The sequence below is a fragment of the Solenopsis invicta genome, chromosome 6 (genome assembly GCF_016802725.1).
Source record: "Solenopsis invicta isolate M01_SB chromosome 6, UNIL_Sinv_3.0, whole genome shotgun sequence".
Lineage (NCBI taxonomy): Eukaryota > Metazoa > Arthropoda > Insecta > Hymenoptera > Formicidae > Solenopsis > Solenopsis invicta.
In genome coordinates this window covers 1,335,721-1,356,157 of record NC_052669.1, presented here as the reverse complement: position 1 = coordinate 1,356,157, position 20,437 = coordinate 1,335,721, and the positions used below count along the sequence as shown (strand labels likewise).

At 31.4% G+C, this 20,437-nt stretch overlaps 1 protein-coding gene across 2 annotated transcripts in view; it reads right to left on the bottom strand.

The window, feature by feature from the left end:
• LOC105205229 (probable chitinase 10) overlaps positions 1-20,437 on the bottom strand; it is a 36,582-nt gene that overhangs the window by 12,825 nt on the left and 3,320 nt on the right. The window contains exon 1 of one of the 2 annotated variants that reach the window (XM_026130615.2): positions 135-188. The exons of the other annotated variant lie outside the window; for it this stretch is intronic. Within the exon in view, the coding sequence (XP_025986400.1) occupies positions 135-173 (39 nt within the window). The 5' untranslated portion in view covers positions 174-188. Of the gene's footprint in view, positions 1-134; positions 189-20,437 lie in introns of those variants that run through there. 2 annotated transcript variants of the gene reach the window in all.

Sequence of the window (20,437 nt, the reverse complement as noted above, 5' to 3'; positions counted from 1 at the left end):
ATCTTCAAAATGATTAAAACATAAAATTGATTAAAATATCTGTCTCATTAAATTATTATTTTTTATTTAATTATCATTGTAATTACGATTGAAATGGAAGCTCTATTATAAGACACTGTGTACATTTCACATACGTGTTTCTCAGCATCATTTATCTTCCATATAAATGTCATTGCAAACGCAAGCAAACAACGAGAAACTGCGATTCACATTCGCTTCATTCACGCGCACTTCCTCGCCACACGCTACACAATGGCATCATCGAACGAAAAATTACCCGCGCTCGTTCCCTTTCTCATTTTTCTTCGCTTCATTGCTTATTGTCGACTCGCGTATTACCGCCAAGCATCGCAAAATGCACTCGCTTGCTTTTAACGTGGGAGCGACTCCACGTTATACTTCTAGACTGACAATCATTAGCTCAGTTATTAATTAACTAGATGCGCGACGAAGATTAACGTCGCGCGTCTAGTCTCAGGAAGAGGCGTTCCTCATGCATTTGGCGCAATTTGCATACAAGTGCAGTTTGTGTGGTTCGTGCACTTCAACTGCAGTTGCTGTAACTGGCGACTAATAGCGATGGGCTCGAGTCACTGTCGAATATACGACGGATATTTTGAATTGACTCAATTTTTCAAAAAATTTGTGATACTCTTACAAGTTTTGAATATTTTCAAAGTCTTGAATATGTTCAAAGTATTCAAAGTTTTGTAATATTTTTCTTACTTTGTGACTTATGTTATTTTATTTTAAATTTCCAATTTTTAAACTAACAATAACATTATTTTTAAGAATTTTGAATATTTAGATATTTACAGATAAATACTTGAAAAACATTTTTCTAAGCTTAAGATTTTTAAGAAATATTAAATACTCAAAATCTTCAACATTTCTTAAAATTTTTAAGAATTTTCGGTTTCAAATAATATTCCATTTCGAAGTAACTCAAATCTTTATACAATTAAATTCTTCAAAAATTTTTCTGAGAAAATTTAAAGCGATCAATACTTTGACAGATTTTTTTTTAATTTTTTCAACAGTTCAATCATAGAAAGATTCGAATTGCTTTAAATATATGTTGAATACTTGAGACCGGTTTGAAATTCTTAAAAATAGAATATTGTTATGCGCGTCCGCAAAATCGTGGGTGGATTAAAACGATAACGTAGGTAAATATTGCGAAAGGAAAAATGCATTTTTAAAACGTTCGATCTTCAAGAGAGATCTTCAAGACTTACAAAAATGTTCAAATAACATTCGAAACTATTCGAGGTTTCCGAAGTGATTTCAAGTGTCTTGAGGCTATCGCTTATTGCAACTCTCTCGTTGCATCGTCTCGTTGCTGCATTGCGTCGTCGTGTCGTCGTCGGTGGCTGGCTAGCTGGCTGACTGGCTGGCTGGCTGGCTGGCTAGCTGACTTGGCTATGCACGTCCGCTCACGTGGAGAGAGCGAGAGATTTCTATGCCGGACTTTTAGAACGAGCGGCTTCTATTGCCACGGTGCACGACTCCCTCGTGTTATATAGCCAGTCAAGTATCCGTGACTTGGCAGGATGATAATTTCCAACGTTCCCCTTACTCGTCTACCCGCGTGCGCGCATTCGCAGTCCGCCCCGATGGATGCAAAGTAATCCAACGTAAATCTTAAGGGATATGCTCGAGATGTTTAAATCGCGGTATCGGGTTTCTTCAAGACCTCTTCTTGGGAGAGGAAACATCGCGCGCGGGCACGAAGCTCGCGAGATTCTTATTGGGTTCGCCACAGAACAGAAATGCTTCCAAGTCATTGTACGATCAGCCTCTTTTAGGATAAAGTGTAGATATTTCGGGCATTCTTATGTAAAGGAATTTAAACAAACCCACCTTACTGATTAAATTGTATATTTCATAAAAATTTAAAGTTGACAATCACATAGAATAAAAGTGCGGAATCAGTTTTGTTAAATACTGCACAATAAATTATGAAGATATCCATTTTATTGATTACGATGTATAACATCGTAGCAATTAATGAACTTTCGGTTAATTTTCTTTTTCTTTTTATTCTAATTCAATTTTTTTTTTTCTGACAAGACTAAAGTTCCTGTTTTTTATTCTACGCATTGTATTTAAAACGTAAACCATTATTATAAGTATCTCAATAACATGGTAAATCCTTATCCGCTATCAAGTTTTTTATTACTTATTGCTAGACATATCATAGTGGGTCAACTGTACAGACTGAAATATTCAATCTTATTCAATTTAAGTGCTGCATGATGTTGCAAACTCCTTACTTTCTTGTAGTAGATTTGTTCATATTTAATCACTTCAGCATAAGTCATAATATCCCTCGCTATCAAAAAGTATTTTTATTCTAAATTAATATAAATCATAAATTGTAAATTAATAATTTTTAATACATAATGCAACGTTCTACAATTTAACCGTATCATTTATAATAAAAATAAAAAAATTAGTATTTTTATTGTTATTAAACTTTATTATTAGATTTTTTAATGTTACATAAAAGATAATATTTGCAAAAAATTACAATTAGATAATTAAACATAGAAACTAATAATTTCTATTAAGGAAAATAATAAATTTTAAATACATAAAAAACAGATGAATTTAAGTGGCTGTTGACACATTAACATCTACTTTAATCTTTTTACATTCTTACGTAAAATCAGAGTAATACCGTTAGGGACAACAAAAATTAATTAAATACCAAATATTGTGAATTGAGTATGATTACAACTTACAAGTGACGTAATTAATTTTAAAATAAAATGTAATTTTACATAACAAAATACTCAATAAATATACACATATATTTTTTAATAAAAACTTATAATTCTCATTTTACATTGATTTTACATTGATCATTTTACATCTATCGGAAAATTAATCGCACTTTAACATTTAATTTTTTACATGAAGAGTTTTATTTTCTTTTAATGTAACATAAAAATGCAATTTTATAACTTGTTCTGTAAATAAAATAAATGGTACTTTATTGATTACTCGATTTGTTATCAAAACAATGTTTAAGCCTATTTAAATATCTTAAAATCTTTCTCATTAATATTTCAATTCCCACGGCGGTGTTAATTATTTATTTCAATTGCTAATACTGTTACTAAGATATAAGCTAAGCAGTCAAACCTGATTCAAGAAACCTTCAATGTCACTTCGTCATGCATGATCAGGTGCTTTAATATTTCTGATACTGTTCTCCAATTACCTGTTCCGTCTCTCCTGTCCGGTGTTTGGTAATAAAAAAAGTGTCAAACGCAGGACGCAGGTATGTTTTAAATCCATTTATGCTTAAAATTTCAGAAAGCTAATAAAATGTTAGCAGTTAGAATCAGAAAGTTACGCAAACAAATTGATTTTTCCATACACCAAGATTATAATTTTCAGAAAAAAAATTCTGTGTTATATTACACATAATATATGAAGAATACGTGTTTCTTTTTATAACTATGAGGAAAGAACGGTTTTACCGAAGTATCTCAAAATTTATCTAAAAGCAGGTTTGAAAGTAATTTTATTAGACCATCAAAATAATTATATTGAACCATTCAAACTAGTTGGTGGAACGTGAAAATTTTTTGCAGCATTGCTTATCATGCTTGAACATCATAATTATTTTGGTGATTCAACAAAATTATTTTCAGATCTGTAACTAGCTGAATTTTTAAATACTTCAACAAAATCATTTTTTTCTATACGTACTATATAAGTATGTAAGTATGTTTTAATTTATTATGCCTAGATTTATAATTGACTTTACAGTCTAATTTATAAATCCGCTTTTTATTTATAACATATTTTATAGTTTAAACAAAAATTTTTTTTATTACAAAGTGAAATTGATATATGATTCCTTGTCCACAAATTTCCAAGTAAATATGCAAAAATGTTCTTGGCTGATTATAGCTACCGTGAAACGATGTCAGGATTGGCGTAAAACAAACTTTCCTATCTAAAGGAAGGTTGAAATACACACCGTCGAGAATTAACACCGGATTCAATCTCCGTTATTTCGCAGATTAGCATCTGAAATTGTTGTGAAAACCGTGCGAGGTTAGCATTACGTCGCGAATCGTCCTCGTTCCGTCTGGTTTCGTTTGAGATTCGATGCGCTGATCACCAGCGTGCAGGATGCAGATGCGAGTCCTACTGGTTGATTTTGCGGCAGATTCTAGATCAGTCTGACTGTCCATCCGTGAAAATTTCACTGACATTCCATCGCTTCTGTACGCGAATCTACGTATTTATATGTGCGTGTACGCACTTCGGGATTTTCGAAAGTTACCCGTCGTAATGGTATGACCCGTCTAATTGTTGATACAACACCAAAGAGAGAAATCGATTCTCAGCGCCGTCTATTAAGAGGGAAATGCAATTATGCTGACGATTATGCACCGCGGACTGTCACAATACGCGTTTTCCCTTTTGCTTGTCTCGCAAACCCACATATTTTACAGTCTGGATTTTACGGTCATTTTTAACTTTTACTGCAACGCGTTTTTGTGATTGATTGAGTGATGAAGAATATCATTTCCTTAATAATGCGGTCAGCTAATTATTGAACACGTTATCAGTCTAGTAAATATCTTGTGTTAAACGTACAGTGACAAAATCAATTGTTCGCTCACAGGATATTGGGACTGTATTTTATGCTACAAATTCAGCAAATATTGCAATTTTTTTAGATAAAATTCACTTAAAAATAAGAACCTTTGCTAAAAATATATTTCCATTCAAAGCTGTTTAAACTAAAAAAGTTTAATGTTGTTCTGTTATTAACAAATTCCGATTGAAAGATGTATTTAAATGAAAGATGTTTCCACTCAAATCTGAAAATGTGTGTGAGAGATGATAAAATAATGTCAATATTTGATATTTTTATTTTATCCAATTATTATATTCCATTTGCTTATTTTATAGTTATTCTGTATTATATTTTGAATTAGCTTGAATTTCTCCTGTTCAATTGTGCATCTCTTTCGTTTAATTTTCCTCAGTTTCCGTTAATTATTGTATACTTATGATGCTCAGCTTTTCAAATTAATTCTAGCTGAAGAGCTGCTACCTCGTGCTACTGCATGCACTTGGTATTCATTAATATTCTACGGTCTTTATCAATTTTACTACTGTTTTGTAACCGCTACACTCAGTTATTATTATTATTATTAAAACTGTGACGAAATAAACGGATTAAATAAACAAGTTAACTTATATAGACACGACATTAATTGTCTGGAAATATAAGATATTGGGGGTTCGTTTTATACTTTAAATCAAAAGCACATTTTCAATGAAAATGCAACACTGGCAAGAGTTTCCTTCTAATCGTATTTTTTTCTAAAAGATCTAATAATAATTATGACATTTAGTGTAAATTTGTAGTATAAAATAAACTTTCATGATTTGTGCCCGGAGACTAAATTAAATGTTATCATGTAAATTTTACATTGTAAAAAATTGAATAATCCAAAATTTAAGGCGTGAGTCATACGATCTTGCACGCAGAAATGGGAGCGGAGTATTGCGTTGAGAATTCATTCCTACCGGTTTGTACTGTACTAGGCTTTCTTTTCGACCATGCTGCTTCGTTACATTTACCTGGTTTACACTCGAACGCTCACGTTCAGTCAGTTTCGCATATGTTTAACTTTACAGCCCTTAACTATCACACTGTAAATTTCGTTGCGGTTTTCTTGACATTTTGAGTATTCTTTCAGTTCTAAATTTTAATCTTAATTAAAAAAAAAAAATCTCTGATAAGATTATTTAACGTTTTATGTATCTGTGTAATCTGTAAATTAAGATGATTTATATAATAATAATTAAAAAGAAGAAATGTAGTACAGAAATGTTAAATATTATCTTTGTAAATGTGATTTACCTTAAAGTTTTAAAATTTGAAAACATAATTTACAATTAATTATTAAATATTATTTTGATTTATATAAGCTCTTTGTTTTGAGAATCAATGTATCATTTGCTTACATCATTACAACTTCTTCGTTGTGATGTGAATATTCCTTAATTTGCACATTTTATATAATGCTAATAGCAAATTTCTCTCGTAATAGCGGCTTTCGGATATATCTTAATATTATTTTCCTTGACGTCAAGCTTTCTTATTTTTGCTCGAATTCCGGAACGTTTCGAGCACATTCCTTATTGAATTACTGTCGTCGACCTTTCACACAGAATAGAAACGTTTCCGTCATAGAGTCATAAGCACGATACAGTTATTAATACGACCGCTTCATCAGCGACTATAAGTGAATTCAAGATATTTGCTCTATGCGTCTGCCTTCGTTTTAATTACAAATTTCTTCACAGGTCGCAAAGCAAAAGTGCATGTAAATCAGATAAATATCAAGTAAATATAAAAGTAATTACGTTTTATTTGTGCATAGTTTTATGTAATATTTTAATAAAATGTAAATATCATAAAGTCAAATGAAATTTTGTTATGTATTTACGTAATCTACGTACAAAATAAATACGTTTTATCATAAACACAAAACCCAATAAGCGCTATAATATTATTTAATATTAAATAATATTCTTGAAATATTATTTAATATTAATAAAAAAGCGATTACCTGTTCACTTTTGATAGTATTATATAAATATTATATGAGAAGTAAATTATCGGGAATACCATAACTTTTAAACGTAATAATTATAAAATTTATGAATATTTTATGCATAATAGTTCACATTAATTTTTGAACAAAATAATATTCATAGGACATTTTTATAATATTCTATGAATATTAAAATAATATATTACAAATATTATATAAAGCGTACATATAACATTAACATATTTCTATAATGTAAAAACTATATTCTTAAAATAATATTTTAATATTAATTTAATTTTTAATAATATTCACACAATATTTTAGGAATATTGTAGCACTTATAGAGAATTAACGTAACGCTCCTTTGATTACATTTTAATGAAACTTATTTGATAAGAAGTATATTTCGTTTCACGGAGATGTATAATATTCGTTTATAGGTCATAAACGCAAAAATTGAGAATGATAAACTTCCATATTGCGATTCTTGCACACATTTCTCGTGCTTCTTACTCATTTTCTACTTTCAAGTTTCTGCTTGCCATCGAATTCTTACGTCCCAAAGTGCATTCCACATCGAATTACTTTCGAGACTGCATCGTATCGTGAGTTTCCATCATGTGCTTCGCGGCTTCTTTTCTTTACGCGTTCCACCGCACTTACGTTTATCTCCTTTGTACGGCTCTCGAGAGCCTTGCGCTCCTTTTTCTTTTAGCGCTCTTTTTCACCGTTCCCGCCCTCGGCATGTTGTTTTCCAGCCTCGTTACACGACTGGCCATTATTGCGGTCTTTGCAATCAGTCGAGGATAAAAATTAAAGATTTAGAAATTAACGAGATGCACAATCAATGTGCTAGATAAAAAAAGATACAATGAAAGAGATGACAGCCTTGTCATTACACGTAGGGTCACTGCACCAATCGTTGAGCAATCATCAGTAACTGATTGTTTAAGAAAAATATTAAAATAATAAGATTTTAAAATAATAAATTACAGATTAATAAATGTTTTTTAAAACTTATTTTTATACAGATTTGATTAAAATATTATGTTTTACTTAAAAATATGTAATTCTATTGTTATTTGTAATTTTTATTTCTTTATTCAAAATAAACGTTTTATTAATGAAATAAAAGAGATTTAATCCATTATTTTTAAAGTTTTTAAAAAAAAATTAAAATAACAAAAATAGTTTTTAAAAATATTTTTTCGATGTTTTAAAAATATTTTCAGAAACATTGTTTGCTATGCTTCTATCTTTTCCGGATAACCAAGTCATTGTTTTAAAGATATTGCTATTTATATCGCACTTAGATGAACAAATAGACTGTCAATAGCAAGTACTAAAATATCTTTAACTAAACGCGTTTGCATATTAATCTGTTTATCTTGCAGAACTTGTAGAATGTAGGTCTGCAAGAGATGACACAGTTACTGTTGTACGATGGCAGGAATCGAGCGAAAGCTTATATTCACTCGGTGCGTAAAGCTAAAACACGATTTTCAATCGTGTGCGTTTCTTTTTATCGGTTGTAAATAATTTTTTTGTTGCCGAGATTCAGCGTTAGCTTGTTAGACTTTCTAGGACTGCAGCGACTGCATATCTAACTCAGTAGAAATCAAAGTCATGCAAAGTTGTTCCTTATGCGTACACGTAGCATTCCCATCATATATTATTTAAATATTAACGTTTTTACATGTCAATTTCAAAATCTAATATTAATTTTTTCTTCAAAGAACACATTGCAACTATATTATTTATAATCAATTTTTAATTAAATATCTTAAGAAAAGCTTTCATTAAATTTCGATGAGAATAAAGAGAAAGTCTCCTTAGCATTACTTATAAAACTTTGTTGCCTATTTAATTTAACAAAATTTAATAATAATATTCAATAACTTGATAATTATATTATTATTATAGGAAAGTCGCCAATACTGCTCTACTTCTCCTTAAGCGACACTCCCGTATATTTAGTTTCTCAGAAACTAAATATTATATTAGTATTAGTTTTAATAAAAACGTGATCTGATTGGATAATTAAAGAAATAAAAACCATGGATCATTCATGATTTTTTTTCTATGTAAAATTTCTTATAAACAAATTATTGAAAAACCAAAATAAAATTTGCATGATTATCTAATAGAAGACACTCTAATTTTTTTAAATTTTATTGTTAGCTTTTGTTTAAGAAATGGGGTGCCACTATTGGTGACTTTCCTCTTATTAAATCAGCCATCGTCTTTTAGCTTTTGAAAGTGCAACCAGCAGTTCTTCGCAACGCACCAGATAAGAGTTTTCTAACTTTTTTAAGAATATCTAGGAGAGAAGAACATAATTACATTACTGCATTATGTATTCTTCCTTACGAAGGATTTTCTGCCCTCGCTCCGCATTTTACGATGTAATTTTACTATGTAAACATGCAAATCATAAAACTTTATGCAGATTTGCCACTCTTACACGCATATAATATTCTTTACGTTATTTTATCCACACAAACGACATCGTTTTGCATCTGCAAAAACGTAATTGTAACAAAAAAAATAATCCCTGCTTGTCGGTGACGGTAATATCAGGGTCTGATCGCGGAGAACGGCGAAGGTCTGCGACAATTAAATGTAAATCGCCGCCTGATTTGTCAGGATGACAGAACAGCAAGCCGTTCATAGTGTTTTACAATCGTGCCGAGCAATAATTCTCGTCGCGTCAGGTCGATTATGAAAACTTGAAAGGCGAGGCTTTCCCCGCCACGCCGCTACGGTGCATATATATATATATAGCCATTAACGGTAATTTGCGTGCTGTACGCTGATGTAATAATTACTAGAAGTGCCGTACAAGAGAGGTGTACCCTAATGATACGCTTCTTCTTCTACTTGCCGCGACCTTAGGACGCTCACCTTCATTCGGCAATGACGTGCGATTTTATGGCTATGACTAATTTTACCTTTCTTTACATATATGTATATTACACACGTATATTTTTTTGTTGCAAATTGTAACCTGCATGATATAGATGAATATTTATCTTTTGACCTTTTTTTAAACTATCCAATTCAACACTTTATTGGAACCTGAATGAACAAAGTGTTTTCTGAATTTTGACTGCTGAAAACAAATCTGACAAATTTGAAAAAGTTTTCTCCGATATAAAAAAAACCTTCTCAGAGAATAAAAATTTCTATTATAAAGTGTATTTGTATTCAGATAAATTGTTTGCATTTTTATATTAAATTATATACCTTTTTTTCACATAAATTGATTTCTCTTATTATTTTATTTATATAACGTAAAACTTGGGAAAACGTTAAACTCATCAAATACTTAGATATAATAGTTTTTTATTTTCAACAATTTTTTTAATAATTTATCTTATTTTAATAATTCATTATATTGTATTTATAACTTCTATTCTAGGTAACTGAATCTGTGTTATTCGTAGTCGAAAAGAATATAATATTTATTATATATGAAAGCATCTCTCTCACGATAAAATTATTTATTCATAACATAATTAAGAGAACTCCAGTAAGGTCACAGCTAGTTCATTACACATTTGAAATTTGAATTGAAACCAATTCGCTTTTAATTGGTGAAAATCTTAGCGCCTACCGATTCTTTTTACTTTCACCTAAATAAAAATTTTGTTTGCAGTAAAATTTTTATTTTAAAATCATATTGCAGATTTATTTGCTAATAATGTCTACATCAATGAAAAGATTATTTTCTTATGGCGGCTTTATTATGATACTGAATCGAGGGAGCATGGAGAACACCAATTTTGAAAGCTGATTTTAATTAAGGCCAATGAAAGTTTCTATTTAGCTTCATAGATTGAAAGAAGAATTCCTAAATTTTAATACTTATTCAAATAGTACTAATGAAATATTTACTTATGGTACATAAATATTTACTCTATAAGAAAAAATAATGCTTAAATTTAATTAGTGATTTTTATACAAAATAAATATACGTATATTTACATTTAGTAAATATTTCATTAGTATTCAAATAAATATTTATTAAAATTTAGGGATTTTCTCAGTATCTATGTATATCTTTAGTTATGTTACGTAAAAGTACTTAACGTACAATACATTCAAAAAACAAAATCATAGGAAACTGTTTTGTATCTAAAATTGTTATTCAAAGTACATATATCTTATTTTTTTATTTTAAATAAATTTCTGAAATCTGTTTCATATTTTTTATTTTAAACAAGCCGTCTCAATTATTTTACCAACTCCTGTTGAAGTGCGTTCAGATTCCCTCTCGGGTGTCCCCCAGGTATCATTTTATTCTCACCTACATTTAGTAAAATGATAAGAATAAACTGACACCTGGGCGGCACTAGGGAAGAAATCTGAACACACCTCAGAAAACACCTCTGGAAAGATCGGTGATCAATGTAAATCAAGATAAATCATTTATTCTGAGTTATACAACCAAATGAAACGGAGCTACTATCAAATTAAAATGATGTTATAAACATTTTGTATTATGCAAGATACCGACTCACGTCTTTTGTACCTGCAACATGTAAATACCGCGGCGTTCTGTTTATTACATCCGCATCGATGCACGATCGTTCGTTTTTCCACACGGTTTCCTCATTCCCCGGTTTACTGCTCACCCTATATAATTAGAACGCGAGGATCACCGTGCAATCGTATCGGAATAATGCGGCCGATAATGCCATGTCCTGTCAACCGGTGCAACAATATAAATTACGCGCACGCGTTAAACTTTTTACACTCGGTAAGAGGATGGAATCGCGCTCATTAACAGCCAATTAACGTTTAACCCAGAGTTCAGGTGAAAGTGCCGACGGTGGAAAAAAAAAGAAACTATCTATTATTCGTCTAATCATTTCCGTTAGTTCGTACGTTCAATGGTTACGCCGAACTTTCCCAAAGTACAATCTATATTCTTAACGTTTCTCACGGTTCAACAATTTGATCCCCGTTTTTTCTTCCAGAAACTTTCCAATAAATAGTATTCCTTTAATATGCAAAAATTCCAACGAACATAAAGCATTATTTATAAAAACGTCAAATCTTCACTTTATAATAAATGCAATAATTATAAAAGTCATTGGTTATATAAAAAATATATCAAAATATATTCTAAATTACAGATATTTCTAAAAGAAAATCAGAATAAAATTATCTTTTTTTTTGTAGCAGTTTTACAAATTATTAATTTTTAATTATTTTCAATTTTTATGAAAAGCATGATATTCCAAAAGCAACTGTAAACACGATTTTATACAGTTTATGTAAATAATTTTTAATAAACTAATGTACAACAAAAGTTTATATACAGTTAATAATACTGTATTATAGGGAATTATTAATTATCAATATTTATTGTTTATATTAAATAATTATATTTTTTATTTAATTGAATTTTAACTAATTAACTAATTAAAATAAAATAATAATTGACATAATTAATTTTATTAACAACTGTTGAAATAAATTGTTGACAATATATTTTTTGGTCTCCCATATTCGTCAAAGTAACATTACAATTTAATGCTTGCCTCTGTAACATTTCGCACGCGATTTCGCTGCTTTTTCATTCTATTCACGGAACTTCTTTAATCGCTCGCTCGTGGCTCATTATTACACCTTATTAGAATAAAAAGGCACTGCTTCGTAACACATTAATGTAATTATTCACTTATCAATCCAAGATCGATCTTCCTTTCTCATCTCACAATATTTGCCCACTGTACGATTGCAGTCCTATCTCTTGCGACTCGAAACAGCGGGCAATTCTCATTTTTCTCATGAATAAAACGTACGCTTTGTTCCGACAGACGTGTGCTCGTGTAACATTTATATAGAGTATCTTTAGACTACAAGATCTCATATCTTACGAGACATGTATTTGAAAAATTTTTGTAATAGAGAAAAAAAGAGAATCGTAATATAAGTGCTGATAAGAGGTATGAGACACCATCTCTTTAGCAGCAATTTACATTGCGACCGCTTTTATAGCCTTATAGTGGATACTAAATAATATTTATTAGCAGCTAAAAAAATTATTTTAAAACATAATAGAAATTTGAGATTGTGATTTGTATATAACGAGTTAAGTAGAAGAAGGGCCATAACGAGATCATGATGCTAAGCTAATGTTTCATATATGATTTTCATAAACAGTTTCCAATTCATTTGCCGTTATTTTTGGTTCTAAACATAGCTCTTGAAATAAATTAGAGTTAACAGTATTATCGCACAGTATTAAATTAAAAATTAATTTAATATTACCGATGCTAACTAGCATCTATAAAAATCCCAGGCTTTAAATCTGAATCTGCCTCACATTCCGTAGAGATATCTACATTTCGTGAGGAATGGAAGACACCCACATGGAATGTGAGTAAGATCCAGGTTCAAATTCTGGCTAAGATAATATTTTTTATAACAAATTTTTCAGTTTTTTCGAGATGAGAGAGATTTTAAAGATGTTAATTTAGGATCGGTAATACTAAATTAATTTTTAATTTTATTTCAAGAGCTATATTTGTTTGAAACTGAAAATAACGGCACGCAGTACAAATGTATTGGAAATTATACGTATAAACATCACACATGAAATATTATTTTAGCACCAAGATCTCGCTATGACCGTTATCGCCTTTCTTCTATTTATTTTAAAAAGTTATTTTTTAAGCCAAAAAATTATTACAAAGAAATTAATTTTTTTTCAAATAAAATGTATTTTATAAAATGTTCATAAAACCTTGTTTTGTGACACCTGTTTTAGAAGGATCATTAAATTATGTTTTTATAATTAAAAGTTACTTTTATGACATTTGTTATTCGTATGCCATGACCCCTCTCCTATCTCACGAACGCATCCTTTTTCCCCTCTTTAGTAAATTGTTAATTGCGTTTGTTCTGCATACCCAATGAACATTTACCTATAGTGATTCGTAGAATTTTATGGCTAACACACTGATGTTCATAAGAATTATATCGCATTAATATTTAGCGGATAGAAATTAACAAAAACAAAAAATCTGTTAGATTTTGCTCTAATTATTTCAAATGACATATAATATATTTAATTTTTGCTATAATTATTTTATGTAAATGGATCTTTAGATCTTTTTTTCGTAAAATTACAAAAAATATTATAAATAACTGAATTTAATGTTTAATGCTTTCCAATTATTATTATGTTTTCTTATGGTAAAGATTTTTACTGCAAGTAAGACTTTTTATATAAATATTCTATAAATGTAATTTTACTTGTTTCCAACACTACACGCGCATATCTCTGTATTTTTTTTATATTAACATGACAGATGTCACAATAGAAATACATTCGTTATTTTGTGTGCAATACTCATAACGCGATATGCTGTGAGAATAATGAAGAAAACAACGCCTGGAAAGGCGCGGTACATTGAGCAACCTAAAAAAACAGCACGTAGCGACGAATTTCACTTTCCAAGTTAATTAACCTTGAATGACGTATGAGATATCAATCTACGTACGGTACTTTTGTAAGAAAATCCATTCGAGTACACTCAGTTTCTTCTTTTCCGCAGATCAAACTAGAAAACGTCTACATGCAAATTAAATGTTTTTCGAGCGACTTCTTCTTCGCGCTTTTATGGATAGCTAATCGATATCTTTACACGGATAAGAATTCGCATATTAGCGCTGGCAGATATTCTGATGATATCTTGTCACGTATACATTTAGCGATTGGCAATGCTTTCGACGCCAAAACAGAATCACCATCAGTTGATATCCTTCAGCATCAGGACACAGCTGCTACTTTTTAAAAAGATTTCTGCCGCGTACAATTTTAAAACGTTCTCCATGCCGCTAACTCCCTTCGCCATCCTTGAACATTGAGATCTAGACACTGGCCTGTGCCACCTCGAAGATCGCGACGGTGCTAATCTACACAATGCACGGTTTGTGCCGGGACTTACATAAAAGTAACCTGTTAAACACGTCGCGCCCGGACGCGTTTTAACCTGGAAACAACTCTGCACCGCCGAGCAAAAAATCCACTCTCGTCGGAGCGAACCCGACGGTCAATTCGTTGCGTATGTCCACGTAGTGATGGGATCGAAACTTTCGCCGATATATACCGAGACTCAGGACGAAAGCGTCACGTGAAAATTACATCTACGTCACGTGAGTACCGGGCCGTGTTGGACCCTTCGCAGAACCGATTATTATGCGTTCATAATAATCAGTTTACACGGTGGCCAATTCGGCTAATTATAATGCGAAGCCATAGACCGAATAGAAAAATGCGAGGCATCGACTTCCGACTTGTGGAACTACTTTGGCTTTATTCTTCATCGCTAATTAGCTAGTTTGAGAGCGGAACCGATTTGTTCTAAAATCGCAAATCGGTTCACAACACAGTATTTTAAGAGGTTTCTGGCTAATTATTTAAGTAATTTATATACAAAAACAATATAATTTGTGACAATAATTAAGTACTAAAATGTACTAAAATATGCGTATGTAATGTGTTTTTACTTTCTGAATGAGTTTCTTATTTCGAGAAATATTAAATGTTTTGCGTTTATTTAGAAACTAAATTACATCAATATTATTATTATTACTTTGGGTACTATATTTAATAATTTTTCAACTTAGATAGTTAAATTCAACCACAATACTTATATATAAAATTTAATTCTTTAACAAATTTGTCTGAGATTCCTATACTGTGCGACGACGTTGGCCTGTCGTTACACGCATGTCTTGATGCGTGCGTATCGATTCGTTTTCAGGCTACGCACGTTCACAAACCGTTTTCACCTGACTTCCGCCGGAGGGGCTTTCGGTGGTCCGCGCGGTTGTCGCGCGCTTATGAAACTTCTACTCGTTTCCTGCTACAGGACATATTGCTGATTTGTGGAAGACAGCTTACACCGACTTCCTACCTGTTATCTCACTCGACGTCAATTTATCGCGAGAAGAGTCGCGATGATTTGCCACTAACAAAATTAATTTTTGTAGCTGTATATAATTATATATGCGTGTAACTGTTTATAATAGTTCTTTATAATAGTTCTTTAGTGTTTAATTTGTAGCCCAATAATTCTGTTCATCATTTTTCAAGAGTGTATATCCAACAAATATAAAATGATCTGTATATTTCGCCGTTTTATTTGATTTTTGGCGATTAATATTAGCAAAACAGATCGTACGATCTTCTTATGGAAAGATTTTTGATTAATCGATCCGCATTGATTTTCTTCTCGAGCACTTTGTGCACACATACACACACACGTGTTAATAAGAAGATTATAAGGGTTTCATTTTCTTTAGGTGGAGATATAAGCGTATGTAGGTTACGTTGGAAAGCAGCGGAGTTGAACGTTGCGGGCTGCGTAATTGAACCACCGTTTCCACGCCGTTTTATACCTTTTCTCCCATCGTAGATATTATTGTTCTACTTGTCATTGTAATTCCGTTATTATCACGGAGACCACTTATTTTCATAATTCCAGAGAAGCGAATGGACGTTAAATCTTTTATTCTGCATTAAAGCTACCTTTTTTCTCATCTCCCGTTTAATGACAAATCATTTTCAACTATAAATTTAAATTAATTAATAAAATTCTTACCTTCCACTTTAGTAATTTAAGAGAAAATGTTCTTTGCATTTGCATGTAAATATTTCTTTTCACAAGTACTACGTTTTAAGTTTAGAAAATTAAATTATTACTTTCTTTTATCCTAGTATCCTTTTTAGAATTTTTTTCTTCGCAAACTTCCAAAATATGTTTGCATTTACACGCATTGTCCTTTCACTTCCATCAGATTTTACAAGTTACGCGTAACGCGCTTATGAAATTTTCACCAGTTTCCCATGTGAATAACACGATAAGTCATACGTGGGTGGCCTGGATAAGCTTCCTTTTTTCACGTCCTTGCGCTAACATTTTTCCTCTAATGCAACTTTAAATTCTAGAGACAATCAGCCCGTCCTCTCACCTCACTTCCGGCGGAAAAGGTCTTAAACGTGCGTTTTTACAGCATAAATTTATGTACTGAAAGAATAGTTAACAAGATTTGCTGTCGTATATTTTTGCAATAGTGACTTTTTTTTAATATGAGATAAGATTCTAAAATATTAGTAACAAATAGAGATATAAGAGATTCTTTTTTTTTAATGAGAGATTAAGAGGCTCTTGTTCATTAGTCTATCTTACAAGAGACGTATCACGGGTGTCTGGCGTCGATTTGATTCTTCTTGAAATATGTTGTTAAACAAATCCAAGAGTTAAACAAATCCGTATTTTTTTATATGTACGCAATCTCATGTTTACGGGGTAAAACACCTCTTTGGAAAAAAAAACGGTATTTTTTTGGGGGGGGGGGGCGAATATTGTTGCACGGTTCAAAAAATATTTTAAAATTGTAAACAAAAATTTAAAAAATTTTTTTATTTAACAAAATATTTCCATCACCTAACGTTTTTTTTTCAAATTTTTTAGATTTTATTATTTATAATAAAATTAAGAAAATTGTTTTTTATTTTAGTGCACAATACAAATTTTTGCAAAATATATATTGAATATATTGAAATAAAACTATCTTTGATAAAGCAACATTTGTATTTCATAAAACAAATTTATAAAATATAACAGAATCTATCTTTTTGTTTGAAAAGGAATAAAATCTTCGTATATATTATTTATTTAACACTTGTCATACCTGTGAATAAAAATTGATTATATACATAGTTTATTTCCAGATACACGGTATGATATTGAAATCAGGAGACGATATTGAAACATGTTTTTAACATGTTTTGCAAAAACATTTATTGTGTATCTTCTCGCTTCTGATACCACAATCTAAAATAATAATAGCGAGTAAACAGAAACATTAAAGCGTTGCATTTATCTCGAGATATAAGAATATTTAGGCCGGTATTCATATTATCGATTCTTATTTCAAGATTATCTTAAGTAATGTCTAAGATATTAATACAAGTCTGTGATAAGTCTATGACAGGTTTATACTAAAGACGGTCTTAAATATAAGACACGATTACAAATACCAGCCTTAGAGCCTCAGCACACTGGAATATTACGTATGCATTTTTCCCAGTTTTCCAAACGCAAATAACTCAAAGGAAAACTGCTGTCTCGCACTTGTAATTACATGTCGTCATCGTCGTCGTCGTCGTCGTTGTTGCTGCTTTTCACCTGAAGTCGTTTCGAGCGCCCATTTAGGTCCGGAGCGCAGTCCGGCTCCGGTAATTCGAGATAAATGGTGTACGTACACCCGATGCGGCGCGGCGCGCCGTAACCCCGCGGAAAAGAATCGCGATAGAAAGCCGGTGGAATCCGGTCGAATTTCTATCGGAGCCCACCCCGAGGTCCGGGTACTCGTGCGTACGTTCACTCGCTATGTCGCTGCTCTGCCGCGTGCGAAACACGAGTGTCGCCGCGGTTCCTTGCCGCGCGCGCTCGCGACTAAATTATATTTTATATACCGCGCCGCTCGGCGACTTCGCGCCCGCACACCAGTTCCCCGCATTCCGCGTGGCTCTCAATGCGGCGGAATATATAATTTTCTGGAAAAATTTCGCCGAATCTCCTATCTCTCGAATCTGCATATCTGGGTACCAGGCGTGAAATGTCTGCAGCGCGCAACAAATGTCTCTCACTTGTATTTAAAATTGCGCTTGCCGCGAGGTAAGCAGCATTGCTTCGCGTCGCTTAAGAGTCAGTTCAACGCTCGATAAACACGAATACGTAAATGTTACTTGACGTCGTGTCCAGACGCTCGAGACAAATAGAAAACGTGAGCGTTGCGATTAACGAGGTATTCTAGTCCAGAGCTCGAAAAAGACCAAGACTGGCCTGTTCTTGGGAATTCTTTTAAAGAGAACTGCTGCGCATGTTCTTCTACACGTCTACTTGTACGTATTTAGTAAATGTCTACAAATTCTAATATGTTTAAATGTTTATTCGCAAATTTTACGCAAATTTAAAACAAACACATTTTTCAAGCCAGTTAACACGACTTCTCGGAGGCTGCTGAAGCTATCGATTACAACTTTTGCAGATATATGCAAAATGCATGTCTGTTTATTGCTTGAATTAGGATTAAATTTTAAATAATTAAATAATTAAAAATTTTACAAATTATAAAAATAACGGGGTTTTAAAAAACAAATATCGATAAGTATAAAAATCAAGTATCTATTTTTTAACAAAACCAATTTTAAATTTAACATGTGTAAAAAATAATTAATTTATAAATATCGCAATAATTTTAATTTAGATGATAAACAAATGTCAGACATATATTTTACATATATTGAAAGGTTGAAGTTTATAGCTTCAGTAGTTTTTGAGAAATTGTGTCAGCCAACTTGAAAAACGTTTATTTTTTAATCTTGTGTACTTTTTTTTAAATTTACATAATATAAAAAGTAATAGATATTTACTAAATATATACAAGTAAATGTGCAAAAACCTAGAAAAGTATGTGCAACAGTTTTCTTTAAAAAAGGTTCCCAAGGATAGGCTACATTTGTCTGTTTCAAAACATATTAGAAACATAGCATATAAATTAATAAATTAAACTGTACAAAATTAAACTGTACAAAAATTTGTAAATATTTATTAAATATATGTATAGATGTGTAAAAGCGTAGAAGAATATGTAGCAGTTTTTTTTTAATTTTCACAAGGAAGCAAACTTTTCGCGCTATAGATTAAAATATATTCTTCCTAATAAGATTGATACTAGCGGTTACTTTGTAAAAAAACTTGACAAATTTTTCGAACTAAAAAATCTATCTATATTTCGCGTAAGTCAAAATGCCAGAAACGATTTCGAAATAAAGTGAGATGCGCCGTAATAACCGACGAGTGAATGTCAAAGTGTTGCGATGGCAAAATGTTGTAAAACCCGATTCTCGGAAGTTTCACCGATGGATGTAACAGAAAAAAAAGGCGGGTCTGTTCCTCTTTCCTTACCAAACCTTGTACCGGTTGGTCGCGATTAGCGACGTTCATTAATAATTCAGCGCAATCCATTGCATTTCGCGATAGCGATGAAGGTACGAAAGAGTTTCAAATTGCACGATAGAGGATGTCCCTCTCGTATTAAAAATGAATAAAAGAAACGGTTGGGCCGTGGTAAATATTCAACATCCTTTGTCGCAATCTTGTAAGTAAGGCATTAATATCTTTCTGGAAGAAACGCTTGATGTTATTGCAGCAGTTTTATTTATAGTATCGTTATATGACGTTTAATTCGATACCTCAGGGCGTGGCAAGATGAGATAGAAAGTTGCAATGACTGCGACAGATCTCTAGAGTATGACGATTGTAAAGTGATACTTTTTAGCTTTGTAATTGGAATAATCTTCAATAATGGGTTTTAATTTTTAAATAAGTTGACATTGTGAGATTGCAGCATAGTGCAATCTCTTTATTTGAGTAGAACAAATTTAAAGAAGAAAAATTTTTCTTAAAATTGCTACATCTTAATGTAAAGTTTTGTTACCAAATATTACATATTAAATTAAAAAAAAATACGTATTTAGAATGTTATATATTATAAAATAAATTTATATAGAGAGACTTATAATAGTAACGTTTTAAAACTAAAATTATTCTGCGAAATGAATAAAAAAAAGATTCAATATATGGCAAAAAAATTTAATCTTTTAATTGATTAAATAATCAAATAAAACACTTTTTGCTACAAATTCATAAAAGGTAATTAATTATCCCAGATTAAATAAAATATAAGTTTCAGAGAGCCCCACATAGCAAGTCTATCGCACGACTTTTGTTATTTTTACATCAAAA